The sequence below is a fragment of the Arachis duranensis genome, chromosome 3 (genome assembly GCF_000817695.3).
Source record: "Arachis duranensis cultivar V14167 chromosome 3, aradu.V14167.gnm2.J7QH, whole genome shotgun sequence".
Lineage (NCBI taxonomy): Eukaryota > Viridiplantae > Streptophyta > Magnoliopsida > Fabales > Fabaceae > Arachis > Arachis duranensis.
In genome coordinates this window covers 2,223,829-2,240,431 of record NC_029774.3, presented here as the reverse complement: position 1 = coordinate 2,240,431, position 16,603 = coordinate 2,223,829, and the positions used below count along the sequence as shown (strand labels likewise).

General features: G+C 29.0%; 3 protein-coding genes across 4 annotated transcripts; 1 reads left to right on the top strand and 2 right to left on the bottom strand.

Annotated features, from left to right (window-relative positions):
* Positions 1-3,326: 3,326 nt before the first annotated feature.
* On the bottom strand, positions 3,327-4,535 carry LOC107477151 (dirigent protein 24-like). Its single transcript, XM_016097116.3, has one exon. The coding sequence runs from the start codon at positions 4,527-4,529 to the stop codon at positions 3,747-3,749; it is 783 nt and encodes a 260-aa protein (XP_015952602.2). The 5' UTR covers positions 4,530-4,535; the 3' UTR covers positions 3,327-3,746.
* Positions 4,536-9,902: 5,367 nt separating this feature from the next.
* LOC107477152 (protein SODIUM POTASSIUM ROOT DEFECTIVE 3-like) lies at positions 9,903-11,568 on the bottom strand. Its single transcript, XM_016097118.2, has 2 exons — positions 11,081-11,568; positions 9,903-10,256 (listed from the first exon to the last, which is right to left on the bottom strand). Exons 1-2 carry the CDS (start codon positions 11,504-11,506, stop codon positions 10,035-10,037), a joined length of 648 nt encoding a protein of 215 aa, XP_015952604.1. The 5' UTR covers positions 11,507-11,568; the 3' UTR covers positions 9,903-10,034.
* Positions 11,569-12,411: 843 nt separating this feature from the next.
* LOC107476887 (60S ribosomal protein L35) lies at positions 12,412-14,797 on the top strand. Of its 2 annotated transcripts, none has more exons than XM_016096825.3 (5): positions 12,412-12,518; positions 12,623-12,758; positions 12,848-13,007; positions 14,000-14,068; positions 14,717-14,797. In XM_016096825.3, the coding sequence occupies exons 1-5, from the start codon at positions 12,515-12,517 to the stop codon at positions 14,780-14,782; spliced, it is 435 nt and encodes a 144-aa protein (XP_015952311.2). In that variant the 5' UTR covers positions 12,412-12,514; the 3' UTR covers positions 14,783-14,797. The 2 variants fall into 2 exon arrangements, with proteins under 2 accessions (XP_015952311.2, XP_015952310.1); XM_016096824.3 differs by lacking the exon at positions 14,717-14,797 and adding an exon at positions 14,302-14,499.
* Positions 14,798-16,603: the final 1,806 nt, after the last annotated feature.

Below are 16,603 nucleotides of genomic sequence, written 5' to 3'. Positions count from 1 at the left end.
AAAGAGAATTAAATAATCTTCAGTTCGAAATTAATGACCTTATAATAAAAAGGATAGAAATAAGAACAAATATAAACAAGTTGGAGCTAAACTTAAAAAATTTATAAATGCCTGGAACACCATATTATGACCTAAAAGAATTAAAGCTGTTAAAAGAAAAAATGGAGAATGAAATTGAAAAATTAAACAGACATTTAGAAATATGAGAAAGTGTAGAAATAAAAGAAGTTATTGAAGATTTGAGAAGTTATATTAAAGAAAAAGACAAACAGATAAAAGATTTTATATACAATAATCCATGCAAAAAGGAATATTATAAACTAAAACAAGATTGAAAAGTTATAAACTAGTAAAAATGGTCAATACTTTCAAAAAAAAATTTGAAGAGTTAATAGAAATTTCGAAAAAGAAAAAAAATCGAAATTAAAAATTTGGTATCAGAGCCAAGTTAACGATTAAGGGTAACACTTTTTCTTTAAGCAACACTTTTAGTGACACACTTTCAATTACCAAATGTCCACAATTAATTGGTAACCTTCTTTGTAGTCACCATAGGTACAATAAGATAATAGGTACCATAGAAGGCACCTCATAAAATAAATAAAAACATTTAAAATTTTTGACTAATGGAGTAATGATAAGCGTTTCATACTTTCATGTGTCTATGTTAGCTAACTCCTTTAATTAATTATTAAAAAAAAAGTAGGGATGAAAAAGATATAATAATAACCAATGGGAAACACAAAAGCTATCTTTTTGGACAAAGATCTCGGGGTAAAGTTGTCAACGGCGATCGGCTGCCTCGTCTTTCTCGCTCACAAGCTGCAACTTGCAAGGTAGATACTCGTAAATGAAAATCTTAATACCCTGAAAATGATATTCATATAAATCCAAATCAAATGGGGAAGTGTCCCTAATTTTCTGGTCTAACTTTTCTCGTGAATCTTCTTCTGCTTCTTCTTCTCACTTCCCTCTTTCTCTCTCTTCACCGCAGCCACCACCTAGGGTTCGGCGAGAGGGAAGTGCAGAAGACCGAATCGGAGCGTGTTTCTCAATTTTGACTCAGTAGTTGACTCGGTCCTTCTCCGATCCAACTCACTCACACTCGTTCCCGATGTCTTCAAGCTCCGATTTGGTGCGTACAATTGAGTCGGTGCTAGGCGTGTCGCTCGGCGATTCCATCTCGGATTCGGTGGTCCTGATCGCGACGACCTCGGCGGCACTGATAATTGGGCTGCTGATCTTCTTCTGGAAGAAATCGTCGGATCGGAGCCGGGAGGTGAGGCCGGTGATCGTGCCGAAGCCGTTGGTGAAGGACGAGGATGACGACGTCGACGTTGGTTCAGGGAAGACTAAAGTCACTATCTTCTTTGGTACTCAAACTGGTACAGCTGAGGGCTTTGCGAAGGTATATTCCTCTTTTTCTTTCTTTTAATTTTTTTAATTTCTGAATTCTGTGTTTTTTGGTGACTTGATTGTAACAAAAAAATTTTAATTACTTAACATATGTCTTTAGAGTAGAAAATAAATTATTATTGTTATTATTATTATTATTCACGTATCTCTAATATCAAGTTTTAGTTTTTACACTATATATACATGCATGATGACAATATAAATAAGCTAATATATATATGCACTGTTTAATATAATCTATAAAAAATTCAAGTATTAGACGCTATATATCATATTTTAATTTTAATTAAAATTGATTTTGTAAAACGTGTGTTATAAAGTCAAACAATGACCCACACCCACACCAACTTAATTAGGTTCCACAAGCTGTCCATTTTCAATGATAGATGCTAAGATGCTTTCACAGTATTATTGCAGGATTAAGCGTCTGAGATATGGTAAAGTGACAACTGATAAAACAAAATAAAAAAAATATTATCTATATATTAAAATTAAAATATTATTTTATTATTTATATAACTACTGATTTTATTGTTATTGATACCACATATGGTGCATACATATACATATTGTTTGGATCGAGGGATTTTGAAGGGAAAGAAAATAGAAGGAAAGAAAATGAATGAAAAAGTAAATTTTTTGTTGTTTGGATGAGAAGAAAAAATAGAGAAAAAAGAAAAAAATAGTGTAAAACCCATTAAATTATTTTCTCTCCACAAATGAGAAGAAAATGAAGAGAAATGGGGCAATATGAATAAAATTACATATTTACTACTTATCATTAATAAATTATAATTTACATATAATATATATAAGGGTATTAATGTAATTTTATACCATTATTATTTTCTTTCTTCTCACTTTTCTTTTCATCCAAACAAAAAAAAATTTTCTCTCTATTTTCTTTCTATCCATTTTCTCTTAATCCAAACAACATACAAATAACTCTATTTTTTTTTCCTATTTTCTTTCCACTCATTTTTTTTTCTTCTTATTTTCTTTTCTTTCATTTTTTTTTTCTATCTCCAAACAAAGCAATAATGACGGAATTCTGGTCACTAAAGTTTAGAAAAATTTGTTTTCTAATTTTTCTGCCGCTATTTTGACTAGATCTGTCATTAATTATATATTGACTAAAATAATCTGTTGCATCAAATCATCAGTAATACAAAAAATTCTAGTAATGTTTCCATCATAGTATTTATGATGGTCGTAGCTTATCAAAACTCTATTTTTTTCAAAGATAACTTTCTAAAACCCAAAGCACCTATGATAAATCAATCTAAAAACAATTTTTCAAGAAAATAATAATAATTATATTTAGTAAATAATTTTAAAATTAAAAAATTATATAATAGACATAAACATAAAAATTAAATAAAATACTTATAAATATAAAACGTTATATTAAATTTTTTAATTTTGATAAATACAATTTAATTTTAAAAAAATCTCCTCAAACATCTAAATAATATTTGTATCTTTCAAAATTAAAGTTACAAACACAAATTTTAATCTATTTAATTTTTTAAAAAAAATATTAAACCAAGTCCTAATCTAAAATATTTAATAAATTTATTAATATTAGAGTATTTAGACCGAGTTAACATATAGTTTATTATTTTTTAGGTAATCTACTTCTAATAATCCCAAAAAGTAGTAGTGGAATCTATCAAGGTCTTTTAATGAAAAATTATTATTAAGACGCTTGATCAGATGCTCAATTTCTTTATGATTTAAACCTGTAACAACAATGTTATCAACATATATTAAGACGGATATAATAGAATTTGAAGTTTAATTTTCTTGATAAATAAAGCAACATCAACAGCAGTGTTATAGAATCCGAATTGTTTGAGGGTGTCAGCTAAGATTGTATACCAAGTTCTTGGTACGTATTTTAACAGCATTGTAATATTTTATATCGTTAGTACATCAAGATTAAACTCATATTACTCTAATATCAACAACAATAACAACAAAGTCTTGTCCTATTAAGTGAGGTCGGCTACATGATTCAAACGACGCCACTGAGCTCTATTGAATTCTATCATGCATCATGTCTACAGAAAGATCATTTTCATGTAAATCTCATTTGACCACTTCATGAATGATCATCCTAGGTTTTCCTTTGTCTTTCATCTCTTATCCATTTTCTATCTCATCTACCCTCTTGATTGGGGTGCTCTGTCGATCTTGTTTCACATATCCAAATCACTTGAGACGCGATTCTACCATCTTTTCTATAATAGGTGTTACTCTAACTCTCTCTCTTATATGTTGGTTCTTTATTCTATCAAATAAAAAAAATAAAGAAATAAACATTTTAACTATATCCAGCTTAGGTAAACAGTAATGTGAAGAAGTGTTTCAACCCCATTAGTAATGTAATGATCAATTGATGGAGGAAGTAGTGTCTGAATCTTTGCATACCCTTTTGCATTTGAATATTTTCCTGTCCCTCCAACAACAGCAAGATATGATTCTTGTGCTGCTGTTCTATGCACACCAAAGAAACTAACACCATCTTCTTCTTCTTCTTCTTCGTCTTGATCATCTTTTTCATTGTGAAATATGGCTGTGAATGCCATTGTTCTGCTACTTCCATCCAATGAAGTAGCCACATGAAAGCCCTGTGCTTTTCCAATAACCTCTGCCCCCAACTCAACCCCTCTTGTAATCTCATCATCAATCACTGTTATTCTTCCAAACAAGAGATTCTCAAGTGTTGTTGCTCCTAATGGAAGTTGATTTGGTTTCACATAAGGAACATTCTTATTATTATTGTTGTTCTTGTCAATAATCACCTTGTTTTTTCCAGTGTCTTTTACCATCACTGTTGTTGGTGAAGCATAAACAATGCTAGACCTATCATCAACAATTGGTATGCTACCTTTCATTGGTATGATCCTGTTATTTGGTTTTGAGAATGGAATCTTAGTGGTTTGTGTATTGGTGATGGCACCAGCAACAATTCTCTCAGAAGGGGTTGATCCACCTAAGATATCATGCATGAAGAAAGTTATTGAATCCATGACTTTATCATCTGATTTTGCATAGCTTAAGAGGAAGAAGAGGTGGAAGAGGTTAAGGAGTGCAAGATTGTTGGCCATTTTTTCTTTATATGTTAGTAGCTAGTAAGGTTTAGTATTTGTATGATATAATTAAGTTTATAAGTGGAGATCGAGATTTTTATAAATGATGAGTGGGTTAGATAGATAGTTAGTTATAGTTACAAGAATTTGGAGTGGTTGCATTAACCTAATCAACTCTCACAAGTGGAGTGGCTAATGTTATAGCTGAAGTCTATAAATCTCTTATGTGGTGAATACTTATAAATTATAATTTCCAATTTGACCAAATTTATATGTATATCTTTGAATTCATATATCTAAGTACAAATGAGCATGTGAATACTTGGTACTCACTACTCAGAAGAGTATATAAAGATGATATTTTATATGGAGATAATATTTAGTTTGGTCTCTGATGTTACACTCAAATTTTAATTTAGTTTTTAAAGTTTTAATTGTCTCAATTTAGTTCCTAAATTTTCAATTGACTCTGTGACGAAAATCATCGGAGGACTAACGTGATTAAAATTTAAAAAGTTTAGAGACTAAATTGAGGCAATTGAAACTTTAAGAATAAAATTGAAGTTTGAGTGTAACTTCGTGAATCAAACTGAATAATTTTTCATTTTATATGAGTTATTCTAGTATGACTATGTTTCAGAAACTATAATATTTCAAAAAGTATTGTTAAAATTAAAATAACGTTTTTTATTGTTAAACAATGCTTTTTAAAAATTGTTGCTCAAAAAAAATATTATCAAAATATAAAAATAAATGTGACTTTAATTTTAATAACACTTATATAATTATGGTAATGACTGTAACATAGATATACTAAAGGTGAGTTTTATGGTGCCTTTGTTATAGTGCCTAAATTGCCTAACTTTCCTTTTAAAGTTAAAAATAAAATGTTTAAAATAAAAAATAAATCATGTAAAATTTATTAAATATAATTTATTTATTTCTTTTAGTAATTTAGGTATAAAGTGATAGGCACCATAGCATTCACCTATACTAAAATCCAACATTTTATAAACTGGGTAAAACTTGGCTTGCCTTCACGTTATTTAAATTGTTCATCAGATCCAACTATCATTTATTTTTCCAGGATCCAACTATGACTTTTTTTTGGTCAAGGGATCCAACTATGACTTGAGATGTGAAATTTCAGTTTTCAAGAGTAGGCTAGTTTTTTTTGTCCTGAAGGTTTCAATAAGTAACATGGGCTGTAACAAAAAGTTTGGTTCAACTACTTAGCTTTTACCGTCTATTTGGTACATGTTTGTATTTTTCGAATGTAACTTATTAAATTTGATTTTTGAGAAATAATTTTTTAAAAATTGTAGTACTTATATTTAGTAAATTAAATTAAAAGTATTTTTTTAATAAATACAAATAAGAATAACTTATTTAATAAAATACTTTTTAAAATTAAAAATATAACAAATATAATTATAAAGATAAGTAATTTAGATATTATTAATACACAAAATTATATTAAACTTTTAATTTTAAAAATTCAAAAATTTAAATACTATAAACAAAAATATATTATCTTTTTAATTTTCTAAACACGCACAAAATGAGAACACAAACACCTATCCTAAAAATTTTAACAAAAGCTAAGCCTTAGTTTTAAAATAAGTGGACCTCTTATATTTAGCATGCTTTGGCTTTTTGTTTGTGACTAATTATTAAGGTTGAGGGCTTCAAGGATATGTTGATTATATCAATGGGTCATGGACTTAGAATCCGTTTAAGTTTTTGACTTATAAAAAAGTTATATTAATATTATTTGGTATAATTTTTAAATATATTTTTTATTTTTCTAAAAATTATTTAAGAATTTTTTAAAAATAAAAAATTTAATTTTTTTTATTTTCAAAAACTATTTTATCACTTCTATTTATTAAAACAACTTTAAAATAAGTATTTTTATGATAAAAATTTAAATATAAAATAATTTATTTATAAATTGTTTTTAATATAAGCTCTTATGTTTTAATCTCTTTTTTCAAAAGAACTTAATTAAGTTGTTTACTCAAATTGACCATAAATTGCTGTTACCAAGGAGGGACATAAAATTCTATCAAATACCAATTTAAAAAGAGTTTAACTTTAATGCAATATAAAATATTTTATATACATAATCATTTAATTATATCTATTTTTTATAATCATTTACGCAGTCAATATAAAAATGATTATTTTTACTGATATACCGTTATATGATTAAATGCACGTATAAAATAGCTTTATACTAATAATAGATCAAAATTAATTTTTTAAAAAATTATGTGACAAATATAATTGCAATACTAAAGTTTAACCTTTTAACCACTTTAATGATTTCTATAGTGTGGTTTTTGACTTAATTATCATCGTAACAATCTCAGGCTTGAAAACATGTTTGCAGATGATGATGATATGATCGCATGGAATTTTAATATATAGATTATGTCCGAATGTCTCATAAAGTAGGAGAACCCAACAAAAAGACTTTTACTAAATCACATGCATGCATGTCGCATGTATAGATATGTGAAATTCATTAAATAAAGTTTTTTACTCTTACCACTTTTTCTTAAACCCATCGTTTTCAATTTCCACTATATTCTTTTGTTTTCCTTTTTTCTGGGGTACTGAATTCTATTTTTCTTGTTTGGTTGCATATAATAATAAACACAAATTGAACCGTTTCCTTGGGATCGTGCTTCTTCGCCTTTTGTATTTTCTGCTTGGCCGAAAGGTTACTTTTCATTCAATTGCCCCCATATTATAATTAGTATATTACTAATAATAATTAAATAATGCTAGGGAACTAAGATTGTTCCAGTAAAAAATTAGCCAAATACTTTTGGATAAATTTAAAATTTCTATGTAGATGATACTTATGCTAATTATTATGATGTTTTTTTTTTTGTAAATTGGATAGTTCTGAATCTATTTTTTGATTTATCATGTTTTAGGCATTTGAAGAGGGAATTAATTGAATCAGTTTCCATGATTCACGTTGTAATGATACTGAATGTATTCCCTCCTAATTTAAATGTGGTAAAACATTTAATAACCAATATTTTAAATCATAAATAAATAAAACTAATTACTATATTTATAATTAATTAAGTTGTTCTATTCTTGACTGATTTAGAGTTGGTTTTATATACTTTTCCATAATATTATTATTAAGATTAAGAGATTCAATTTGCATTCATTCCAACTATGCTAAACAATTAAATTCTAGACAAATTCTATCTTTTGGACATAGGAGTTAAGCTAGAGTAGTAATCCTAAAAACCTGGATTCTTCTAGTGTAATCTCTTTGATTATAAGTGATCCAAAATTAGTGCTGGACATTTATCGGTAAGTCTCATTAATAATCATAATATAGATTCCTATATTATATTAGAAATAAGTTAACTTAATTTAATTTCAAAAATTAAATGATAAAATAAGAGGTGTTCAAATTATATATTTATATCTAATCAATATAATTCTTGCAAAATCCATATATAGTGGATGGTGCGGCGATCCAATACAAAAATTTTCCCGCTAAAATTTTATTTATTACATTACAAATAATCTAATTAGTGCTCCTTGCTTTTCAACTTTGTTAATGATAACCCTTTTCGTTTTATAGCCCTCCACGATTTAGTCAAAGTAAATAATGCAAATAAAAAAGGCGCATGAAAATCATGCACATAATATGGATATAATTTCAATTCTTCTCTTCATTTCCACAAAATGCCTTTTGTCTTTTAAGTTAGCTAGCGCGAAAAAAAAAAATCCAAAATTAATAAAGTAAATTGAATGATCTCGTTCGTCCGCTTAAATAAGTGTGAAGTGTCGAGGGTTCAAATCTTGTCTTATGCATATAGTAACCAATTGGTCAACAACAAACTCTTAAACAAAGCTCAAATTTATAATAAATTAATCATTGATTGCTGGTTTAAAAGATACCATAGAAAATTAAAAAAAAAGGATATATACTCTATTATCATCATTTCATTAACATTTAGAGAACCATAGAATATAGAAAGTGAAAAAATAAAGCCAAGCCTTCCAACATTTGATTTTGAGATTATCAAATTAAATGAATCTCTACTCTTAAAATTAGGTGGTGAGATCTAATTGTGAATATTTCAATTCAATCATGTTAGATAGATTTGAAATTTCTTCAACTTTGATCATATTCAATTATTTTATTTAGTGTCCATCAATTGACATCCATTTTGGATGTTTCAGAAAAAAAGAACATTACTAGAACGTAAATACTAAATAGTGTAACAATATATATGAATTAAAATTAAAATGTTTATTTTATACTCCATAATATGATGATATAATAAGTGGACATTAAAAAGGATAAGTGGGCCGGGCTTCTTATGAATTGTGAGACCCACCAAAACCAAATTCCAAAACATTGGACGAACATGGTTGATTAGCCGAAAGAGAAAAATTGAACCAAAAAGTTTATTTATTTATTAAATTATTAGTGCTGGCTTCTATATATATGCCTCGCATGCATTACCCTGTCTCCAAAACTAACCCCAAAAGTGCAGCTATATATTAATCATATATATTCCATCAACCCAATGTTTTTTCGTGTGCATAAATGTAGCCCCACAACAAGAATTCCTGGGTTATCTATGTTTACATTGTAAGGTTCACTCGTTCACCACCACCATCATTATTATTATTAGAGAATTGAGACCCCCATATTTTTTTTCTTTTTATAAAGTGAATGTTTTGAATAATTTTTTTTTGTATTATAAGCAAAATAGAAAAAATTAAAATTTTACGTAAAATCAAACAAATAAATTAAGTACGTAAAACATAAAATTTTAACAAAATTTAAATTATAAAATCATCAATTTAGTAAAAATTTCGTAAAATCGATTGATTCATTTAAAATCGTAATATCAAAATATTATAAAAGTTAAATCCAACTATTATGATTATAACCTATATATCATTCTCTTTACTTTTAGAAAGAGAAGAAAAATTCAATTGGACTATACTATATTATCAACAAACATAATAGTATAGTAATAAAGTAATTTCCTGTTTAAACCTTAAACCAGTTGATTCTCAACTAAACTCATTATATATTATTAGAAACAAGAGAGAAATTTGAGAAAAATATTTTGTGTATTATTTGGGTTGTGTCTAAATTGTCTGTTCAAGTTATCTATTTTAGTTGTCTATTCAAGTTGTCTGGAATGATACAATATAAAAAGGTATTTATAGGTACTAAAAAAATCGTAATAATAAAGACGTAATCTCCTAAAATAAATATTCAGATATACTAAATAATACTAATTGATCCTCATTGATTCTAATTATATTCTAACATATAAGAACCAAAAATTAGGTTAGTGGTTCTGCTATTATTGGAATGAACATGAGATAGAAGGAGAAATGATTATATATATATAGTCACAATAACTTAATAAGCTTGGACACAATGAAAATGAGATTATTCATAGAAGTGGTGATGATGATACAAATAAATAAGAAAGAAGAAGATAGTGATGATGATGATCATGATGATGATGATGTGGTGGATGGATATGGCCAGAGATGAGCATTCTTGACCTTGGAAACACTGGCCAATACCCCTAATGGCGTGACGTCACCAATGATTGTCACCTTCTTTGTCTCCATGTCTATGCTGAATGATCTCACTCCTTCCATTCTTGATATATGTTTTCTAAGTTTTCCTTCGCATGCTTTGCAGTGCAATGATACCCTCAATACCACAACCTGCAACCTTGCTTTACTTTCACATTACTATTAACTCAAAAGTAAAGTAGCAATAATAGTTAAGAATTGTTATATAATTTAGAGAAAAAATCTTAAACATCTCTGACAATTATCTCGACAGACAATGAGGCCTTGACAAAAAAAAAATATCCAACTCGACTCGTGAACTTTATTTTTATAGGATTAATTAGCCCTTGTGCCAAAAAAAGTCAATGTTGAGTATTTTTTTTAAGAGCCTCATAATTCTTTTGAGATAATCTTCAGAGGTGGAGTTGGGTATTCATATGTTTTATCAAATTATTTAATATAATAAGTATTAATGTTTTTACTTGAAAATATTTATGCTGTGTGTCAGTTTAAAGTAATATTATAAGTAGAGTTTAATTTTGATTTAGTATAAATGTTGTAAAATAATTTGGAAAAGTCTAGGGGGCCAGCAATTTTTGTGATTGTTAGTCATCAACTAGCCATCAATGATGATTTGATGGTGTGAGATTGGTGTGAAATTTCATCCAATGGCTCACCTTCCTCTGCTGGTTACATGCTGGCCAAAATTCAATAAAACTGCTGGCCCCTAGCATTGCTCAAATAATTTTACACATACATTTAATTACATAACGTTACATTATCAAAAAATATAATTGCCTTTTATTTTGATTGTATGAATGCTTATTCAAAAGAACGGATAAAACATGCATCAAAATTAAACTATGAAAATAATATATATATATATATATATATACACACAAGAAGTGTTTGGTTTTGTATGCATGCATTGATAGATGAGTAGTGGAGGTGAAGTGAATTAAAGAAAGATGAGAAACCTGGTTTGTTGAACGAACAGAAGATGATCTAAGAAGATGATGATCTCTTTGGTGGGGCTTATAATTATCATGAGAAAGAACCAAAGAGTTGTTAGCTGAGTCAGAAACCCTTTGAATGGTGTCAGTAGCAAGGAGATATCTTCTTGATGAACCACTAGTAGTATATAAGTCTCTAAGTTCAACAGAGTTATGTCTTCTCATCACTACTTCACCCATGTTCGATGATGATGAACAACGACTAGTACTCTTTCTGGGCTTTGGATTCAGTGGTATCAATTGGGAAGAAGAAGATGAACAAGGGAGAACAATGTTGGGTAACTGGGTCTTTTTGCTCCTCTTTGGTACCATAGAACCATGATGATGTTGGTGCATGCTTGAGGTTGCTGTGGAAGAATTTGAAGAACAAAACAGATCCATTAGTTTCATGGTGTGTTCTGTTATGTTCTAAAATACAGAGTAGTTATAATAATAATGGAAGAAGCAATGGCCTTTTTATGCTATGTTAGTATGTTATAGTAGCTGAATCTATCTATAGAGGACTATAATGTATGTGTTAGGGTCCCACTCAACTTGGAAGATTAAGATATATATCTTATTAACCTTTTTTAATATATTCTTTTAGTGATTGGGAATAAGAAATTGTGGTGAATTTTGGTGTGAAATGATTACTACCACTAGAGGTGGAATTAACAAAGTTTAGAGGGTGTAACCACCTTCAATTATTGATGCATCATTCTTAGATTCTTTTAATTTATTTTTCTTTGCCAATGAGATTAAAGGTTTGTAATTTACATACATATATTAATAATCTTGAGGAGTATAATATTTCAACTATGAATTTGGAAAAATTCAACTTGTTGAAGGGAAGAAAAAAAAGACATACATATGGACCATATATACGTGTTGTATTGAACGTTATATCATTTCATATACCTGTATATCAAGCATCAAATTATGTACTAATAAACTAATTAAGTCTTTGACTTACCCTTTGATATTGAGTTGACTCAGTTTGATATCTAACAATATATAAGAATAAGTCATCAACTGGGGAGCTAAGAAAAATATTATGTTTTATCAAAGATAGGAAGATACAAATTCACGATGTCTTAAATGAGTATGAGGAGACCGAAACTATACTATTTGAGTTATAAAAATAAAAACACAGCATTCTATTTGCATACATTTTTTTTTGTAACTATTGGATACATGTAAGTTAGGTGTTCTAAAGAGACCTTGCATTAAGCCCAATAAAACAAAAAATTTCAACGAAGCCCATAATTTGTGACAAAAAACGAGGCCCATTATCCACGTTTTAACTTCACTTCAATCAAACTAGGGTTTAGTTTACGGAAGAAAAAACCAGAGCGCATTGCAATTAGGGGTTTTGAATTTTGATTCGCTTTCGGTTTCAGCAGCATCAACAACTTTGCAATGGGTATGAACTATGAAAGAAGAGGAATGCTACTAACACTAAAACATAGAAATTCTTCCTTCAATTCGATTCTAATTTTTTTTGTCTCTTTTGTGTGAATTGAAAAGCGAGATTGAAGGTGTACGAGCTGAGGAACAAAACGAAAGCAGAGCTTCTGAGCCAATTGAAGGATCTGAAAGCTGAGCTGGCACTCCTCCGTGTTGCCAAGGTCACTGGCGGAGCACCCAACAAGCTCTCCAAAATGTGCGCTTTCTAACTAACTCCATTAACCGAATAACTAACTTTCTAACTAACTAGCTCACTGACTCCGTTAATTAACTGAATGGATGCAGAAAATTGGTGCGGTTATCGATAGCGCAGGTGTTGACGGTTATTTCGCAGAAGCAAAAGTCGGTGCTGAGGGAAGCTTACAAGAAGAAGAAGAAGTATCTGCCTTTGGATCTGCGTCCTAAGAAGACCAGAGCTATCAGAAGACGCCTCACCAAGCACCGGGTACCGTAACCCCCTCAATTTTTCCTCATTGTTGTTCAATTAAGCTAAAGACCCAAATTAGTTAAAAAAGTTTCAGATCCTACTTTGTTTAGGTTTAGGATTTAGGGTTTAAAGAATAGAGTTTAGGGTTTAGTTTCTGAACAAAATTTTATTCTCTAGGCTCGAGAATTGTTTCGTCGGATAGTTGTTATCAATAAAATTTCTAGAGTAAACGACAAATAGGTACTTTTTATTCCGAAGACAAATATGTCACCTACTAATTAAAAATAAAAAAGGTTAATCACTTTATAAAATATTTAAGTCTCTCCGGAGACCAATTTGTGCTTATGGGTGTTTGTGATTGGGGAAATTATAAATAATTCTTAGGAATTTTAACATGGGAATATCATATTTCCATGTTTGGTTCAAAGTTTGAAAAGCTATTTCCAAGCAAGTTTGATTTTAGTGAATCAAAATACCATCATTTTCAATTTCCACATTTTTCCTGGGTATATTTGATTCCCATGGAAATGGAATCTGAGTAACAAAGTAATACTTGAACCACACACATCCTATATATTTTAGACAAAAGAACTTAAATGTCTTTTCTTTTAGAAAGTCAAGAACGTTTTTGTATTTTCAATTGGTTAGAGATTTATGTGTCTTTGAATTAAAAGATTAGGGACTTATTTGTCTTTTTCTCAAATTTCTAATATGCTTATTGGAGGGATCAGTTTCTCTAATGGGAATAAATTTCGAATTAACTTTGCGCTTGTTCGTTTAAGCCGTGTTAATATCCTAAGCTGCCATGCCTTGCAATGATTTTGAACAATGCTTACAACAATGGACACTCTTCGTATTGAGCTGTTGTATATTTCTGGCAAACACTATATCTAGGCTCATATACCACTTAACCTGCGTTGAATTTTTGGGAAGATATTGATATAAATGGCATTACTAGTGATTTTTAGGGTCATAGAGTTAAACATGGTTATGCTTTGCATTTCTTATAGGCTTCTTTGAAGACGGAGCGTGAGAAGAAGAAGGAAGTATACTTCCCATTGAGAAAATATGCAGTTAAGGTGTAATGTTCTCCTTGTTACTTGACGAAATTCTCAAAGTTTTGTTAAATCTTCATGAATCTTTTGTGCAAAACAATTTCTTTTTTTGTTTTAATCTAGTCAAAGCTTGCATCTTTGTCATTACAACTTTATTAGTCAATATAATATTCAAACATTCCAAACACTGTTGAAAGAGAGTATTATCATTGTTTGTTTGATTAGTCTTCTAAATGAGGTATTATGTCTTATGACAGCAAAATAACTACTCCCTTTGAACGTTGTTTGATTACTCTCTCAACCCAAGTACACATTTCAACTCCGGCCATGTGATGCTATATACAATTATTAGAAGTCAGTCATTGTAAATGTGATTCATATCATAATCAAAATGAAAGAAAGCTGCAAATTACCCGATGCAAGCTACAACATGTAGAGTGCCTCGTAATAGAGAAATACTAGAGGCCCATCAGAATTTAAAAGTATGGGATAAAGGAATTGACGTATAGTCTCTTAATGTTTTCCCTCGTAATATTCATTTATTTTTGTTATAATAAAAACAAACAACAACAACAAAGCCTTGTCTCACTAAGTGTGGTCGGTTACATGAATCAAACAATGCCATTGTACTTTGTTATGTATTATATCTACAGAGAAACTGTTTATATGTAGATCTCGTATGATCACCTCATGGATGGTCTTCAAAGGCAGAAGAACCTAAGAAGACCTTGTCAATGACAGCTAAAAAGGGTTAGGCTTTAGCAGAAGAAGGTTATGCAAATGCTGGCAAAGGTATATGTATAGAATGATGTTTAGTGATGAACCATTAGAATGTGGAGTTTAGTGGGAGAACATTGTTAAAGATAGCCGTCCATAACGAGCCTAGTCTTGTTTTGTACTTGGACGGCAAATATAATAATATTAGACAATGCAATTTTCCTTTTGACCATATAACACAAGTAGCAACAAGCAAACCTTGTGAGTAACTCATAGTCATAGCAGCCCATTCATCCCGTTCAAATGTGTTAATAATCTAAGAATTTTTAGTTATTATCTTTATATAAAAACATCTTCATTTTAATATATAAGATCACTATCATTTTATATTTCAATATATTTTTTACATAATTAACTAATTTGGTTAATTGATTTTTGATAGATACGAAATGTAGTTATTTAAAAAATCATAGAAAAATATCAATATATCAATATTCTTCATATCTAATAGTAGGGCCTGAAAACTCAGAACAAGGTAAGAACATTAAAATAATAATCCAACTAACACACAATCATGAATTCAAAATGAATGATCAACATGCAAATAGAAGAAGCAACCTTTTCTGTTGGTCAACGAGCCGTACAAGCTGTACCACATGCAACAATGTGTACGGATAGGACAACATAACTAACATGGATTAAAATAACAATTATGTATGTAAGTTTATTTTAATAATAATAAAAAAAATTGAAAAGAGTGTGTAATGGCCTTATCATAGTTATCACAATGACGCCGAAGGCTTCTAAAAGATTGCAATTTTCAAATAAGGGAAGCTTCCACGTAAATGATCTCAACTAGTATAGGTGAGTTGATAACTTGATCATATTAAAACTTTATCATTTTGACTTTCAATATTTAATTTAATACAACGTGAAATATAGCTAGAGATTAATTCAATTAATCTAGACTTGAAACTATACTACGTAAGGAAATGTTTTAGTTATACACCTAATACACGTAACGATAATCAGCCTATACCATCATATATATACGTTAAAGCTTAATATATATTTTCTGTTATTGTTTTGACTGTCTAATTAGAAACATGATTCACCGCTAATATTAGACATTTAACATATTATATTAATGATATTATTGAATCATCATGTAATTAACTTTAATTCATCATATTTTACTAAGTCCTTTAATTTAAATTATAAACTCCGGTACGTACAAGGGTACAATGAAGTGGTGAACAAATGTGACATAATTTTCATGGAGAAAGAAAGGAACTATAAAAGAAATAAATGGCATCTATCTTTTATGGGGAATTGACAGAAGTTAATTATATGAATCAAGTGCTCGTCACATAGCTTATCCAAAAAGTTAACAAACATTTATAACATGTTTATCTATAATTATAATAAAATTACTTTTATAAACAATGTATATAACCACATACGACTAAGTATTCAAACAAACATCATTTAAAGGCAGCTTCGTTAAACAATAGTGTATTTAATTTAATAATAATGTTTGCGCATCAATTTGGTCTTCGAAAATAGTGAATTAAATTGTTCTTTTTGCTAGTTCGATAATAATGTGTCACAAAAAAACTATTATAATTCATAATTGTACATTTTATGAATCAATATGAAATTTTTAATCTTTCGATAACTAAATTAACCCGCGTATAATTCTTTGTGGGATTATTAGAAAATGTTGATCAACCAGACATTTAATAAATAAATCATATTATTAATATCTATTAATACATTGCTCTATATACAAATGTAATGGAAAGAATATGATATAGGACGAAAGAAAAACGATTAACTTCA

Coding starts and splice junctions, on each gene's coding strand:
- LOC107476887 (XM_016096825.3), top strand. Junction 13,008..13,999: donor GACGCCTCACCAAGCACCGG/GTACCGTAACCC, acceptor CATTTCTTATAG/GCTTCTTTGAAGACGGAGCG. Junction 14,069..14,716: donor TGAGAAAATATGCAGTTAAG/GTGTAATGTTCT, acceptor GTTTATATGTAG/ATCTCGTATGATCACCTCAT.
- LOC107477152 (XM_016097118.2), bottom strand. CDS start 11,506: ATGAAACTAATGGATCTGTTTTGTTCTTCAAATTCTTCCACAGCAACC. Junction 10,257..11,080: donor CTGTTCGTTCAACAAACCAG/GTTTCTCATCTT, acceptor GCAAGGTTGCAG/GTTGTGGTATTGAGGGTATC.
- LOC107477151 (XM_016097116.3), bottom strand. CDS start 4,529: ATGGCCAACAATCTTGCACTCCTTAACCTCTTCCACCTCTTCTTCCTC.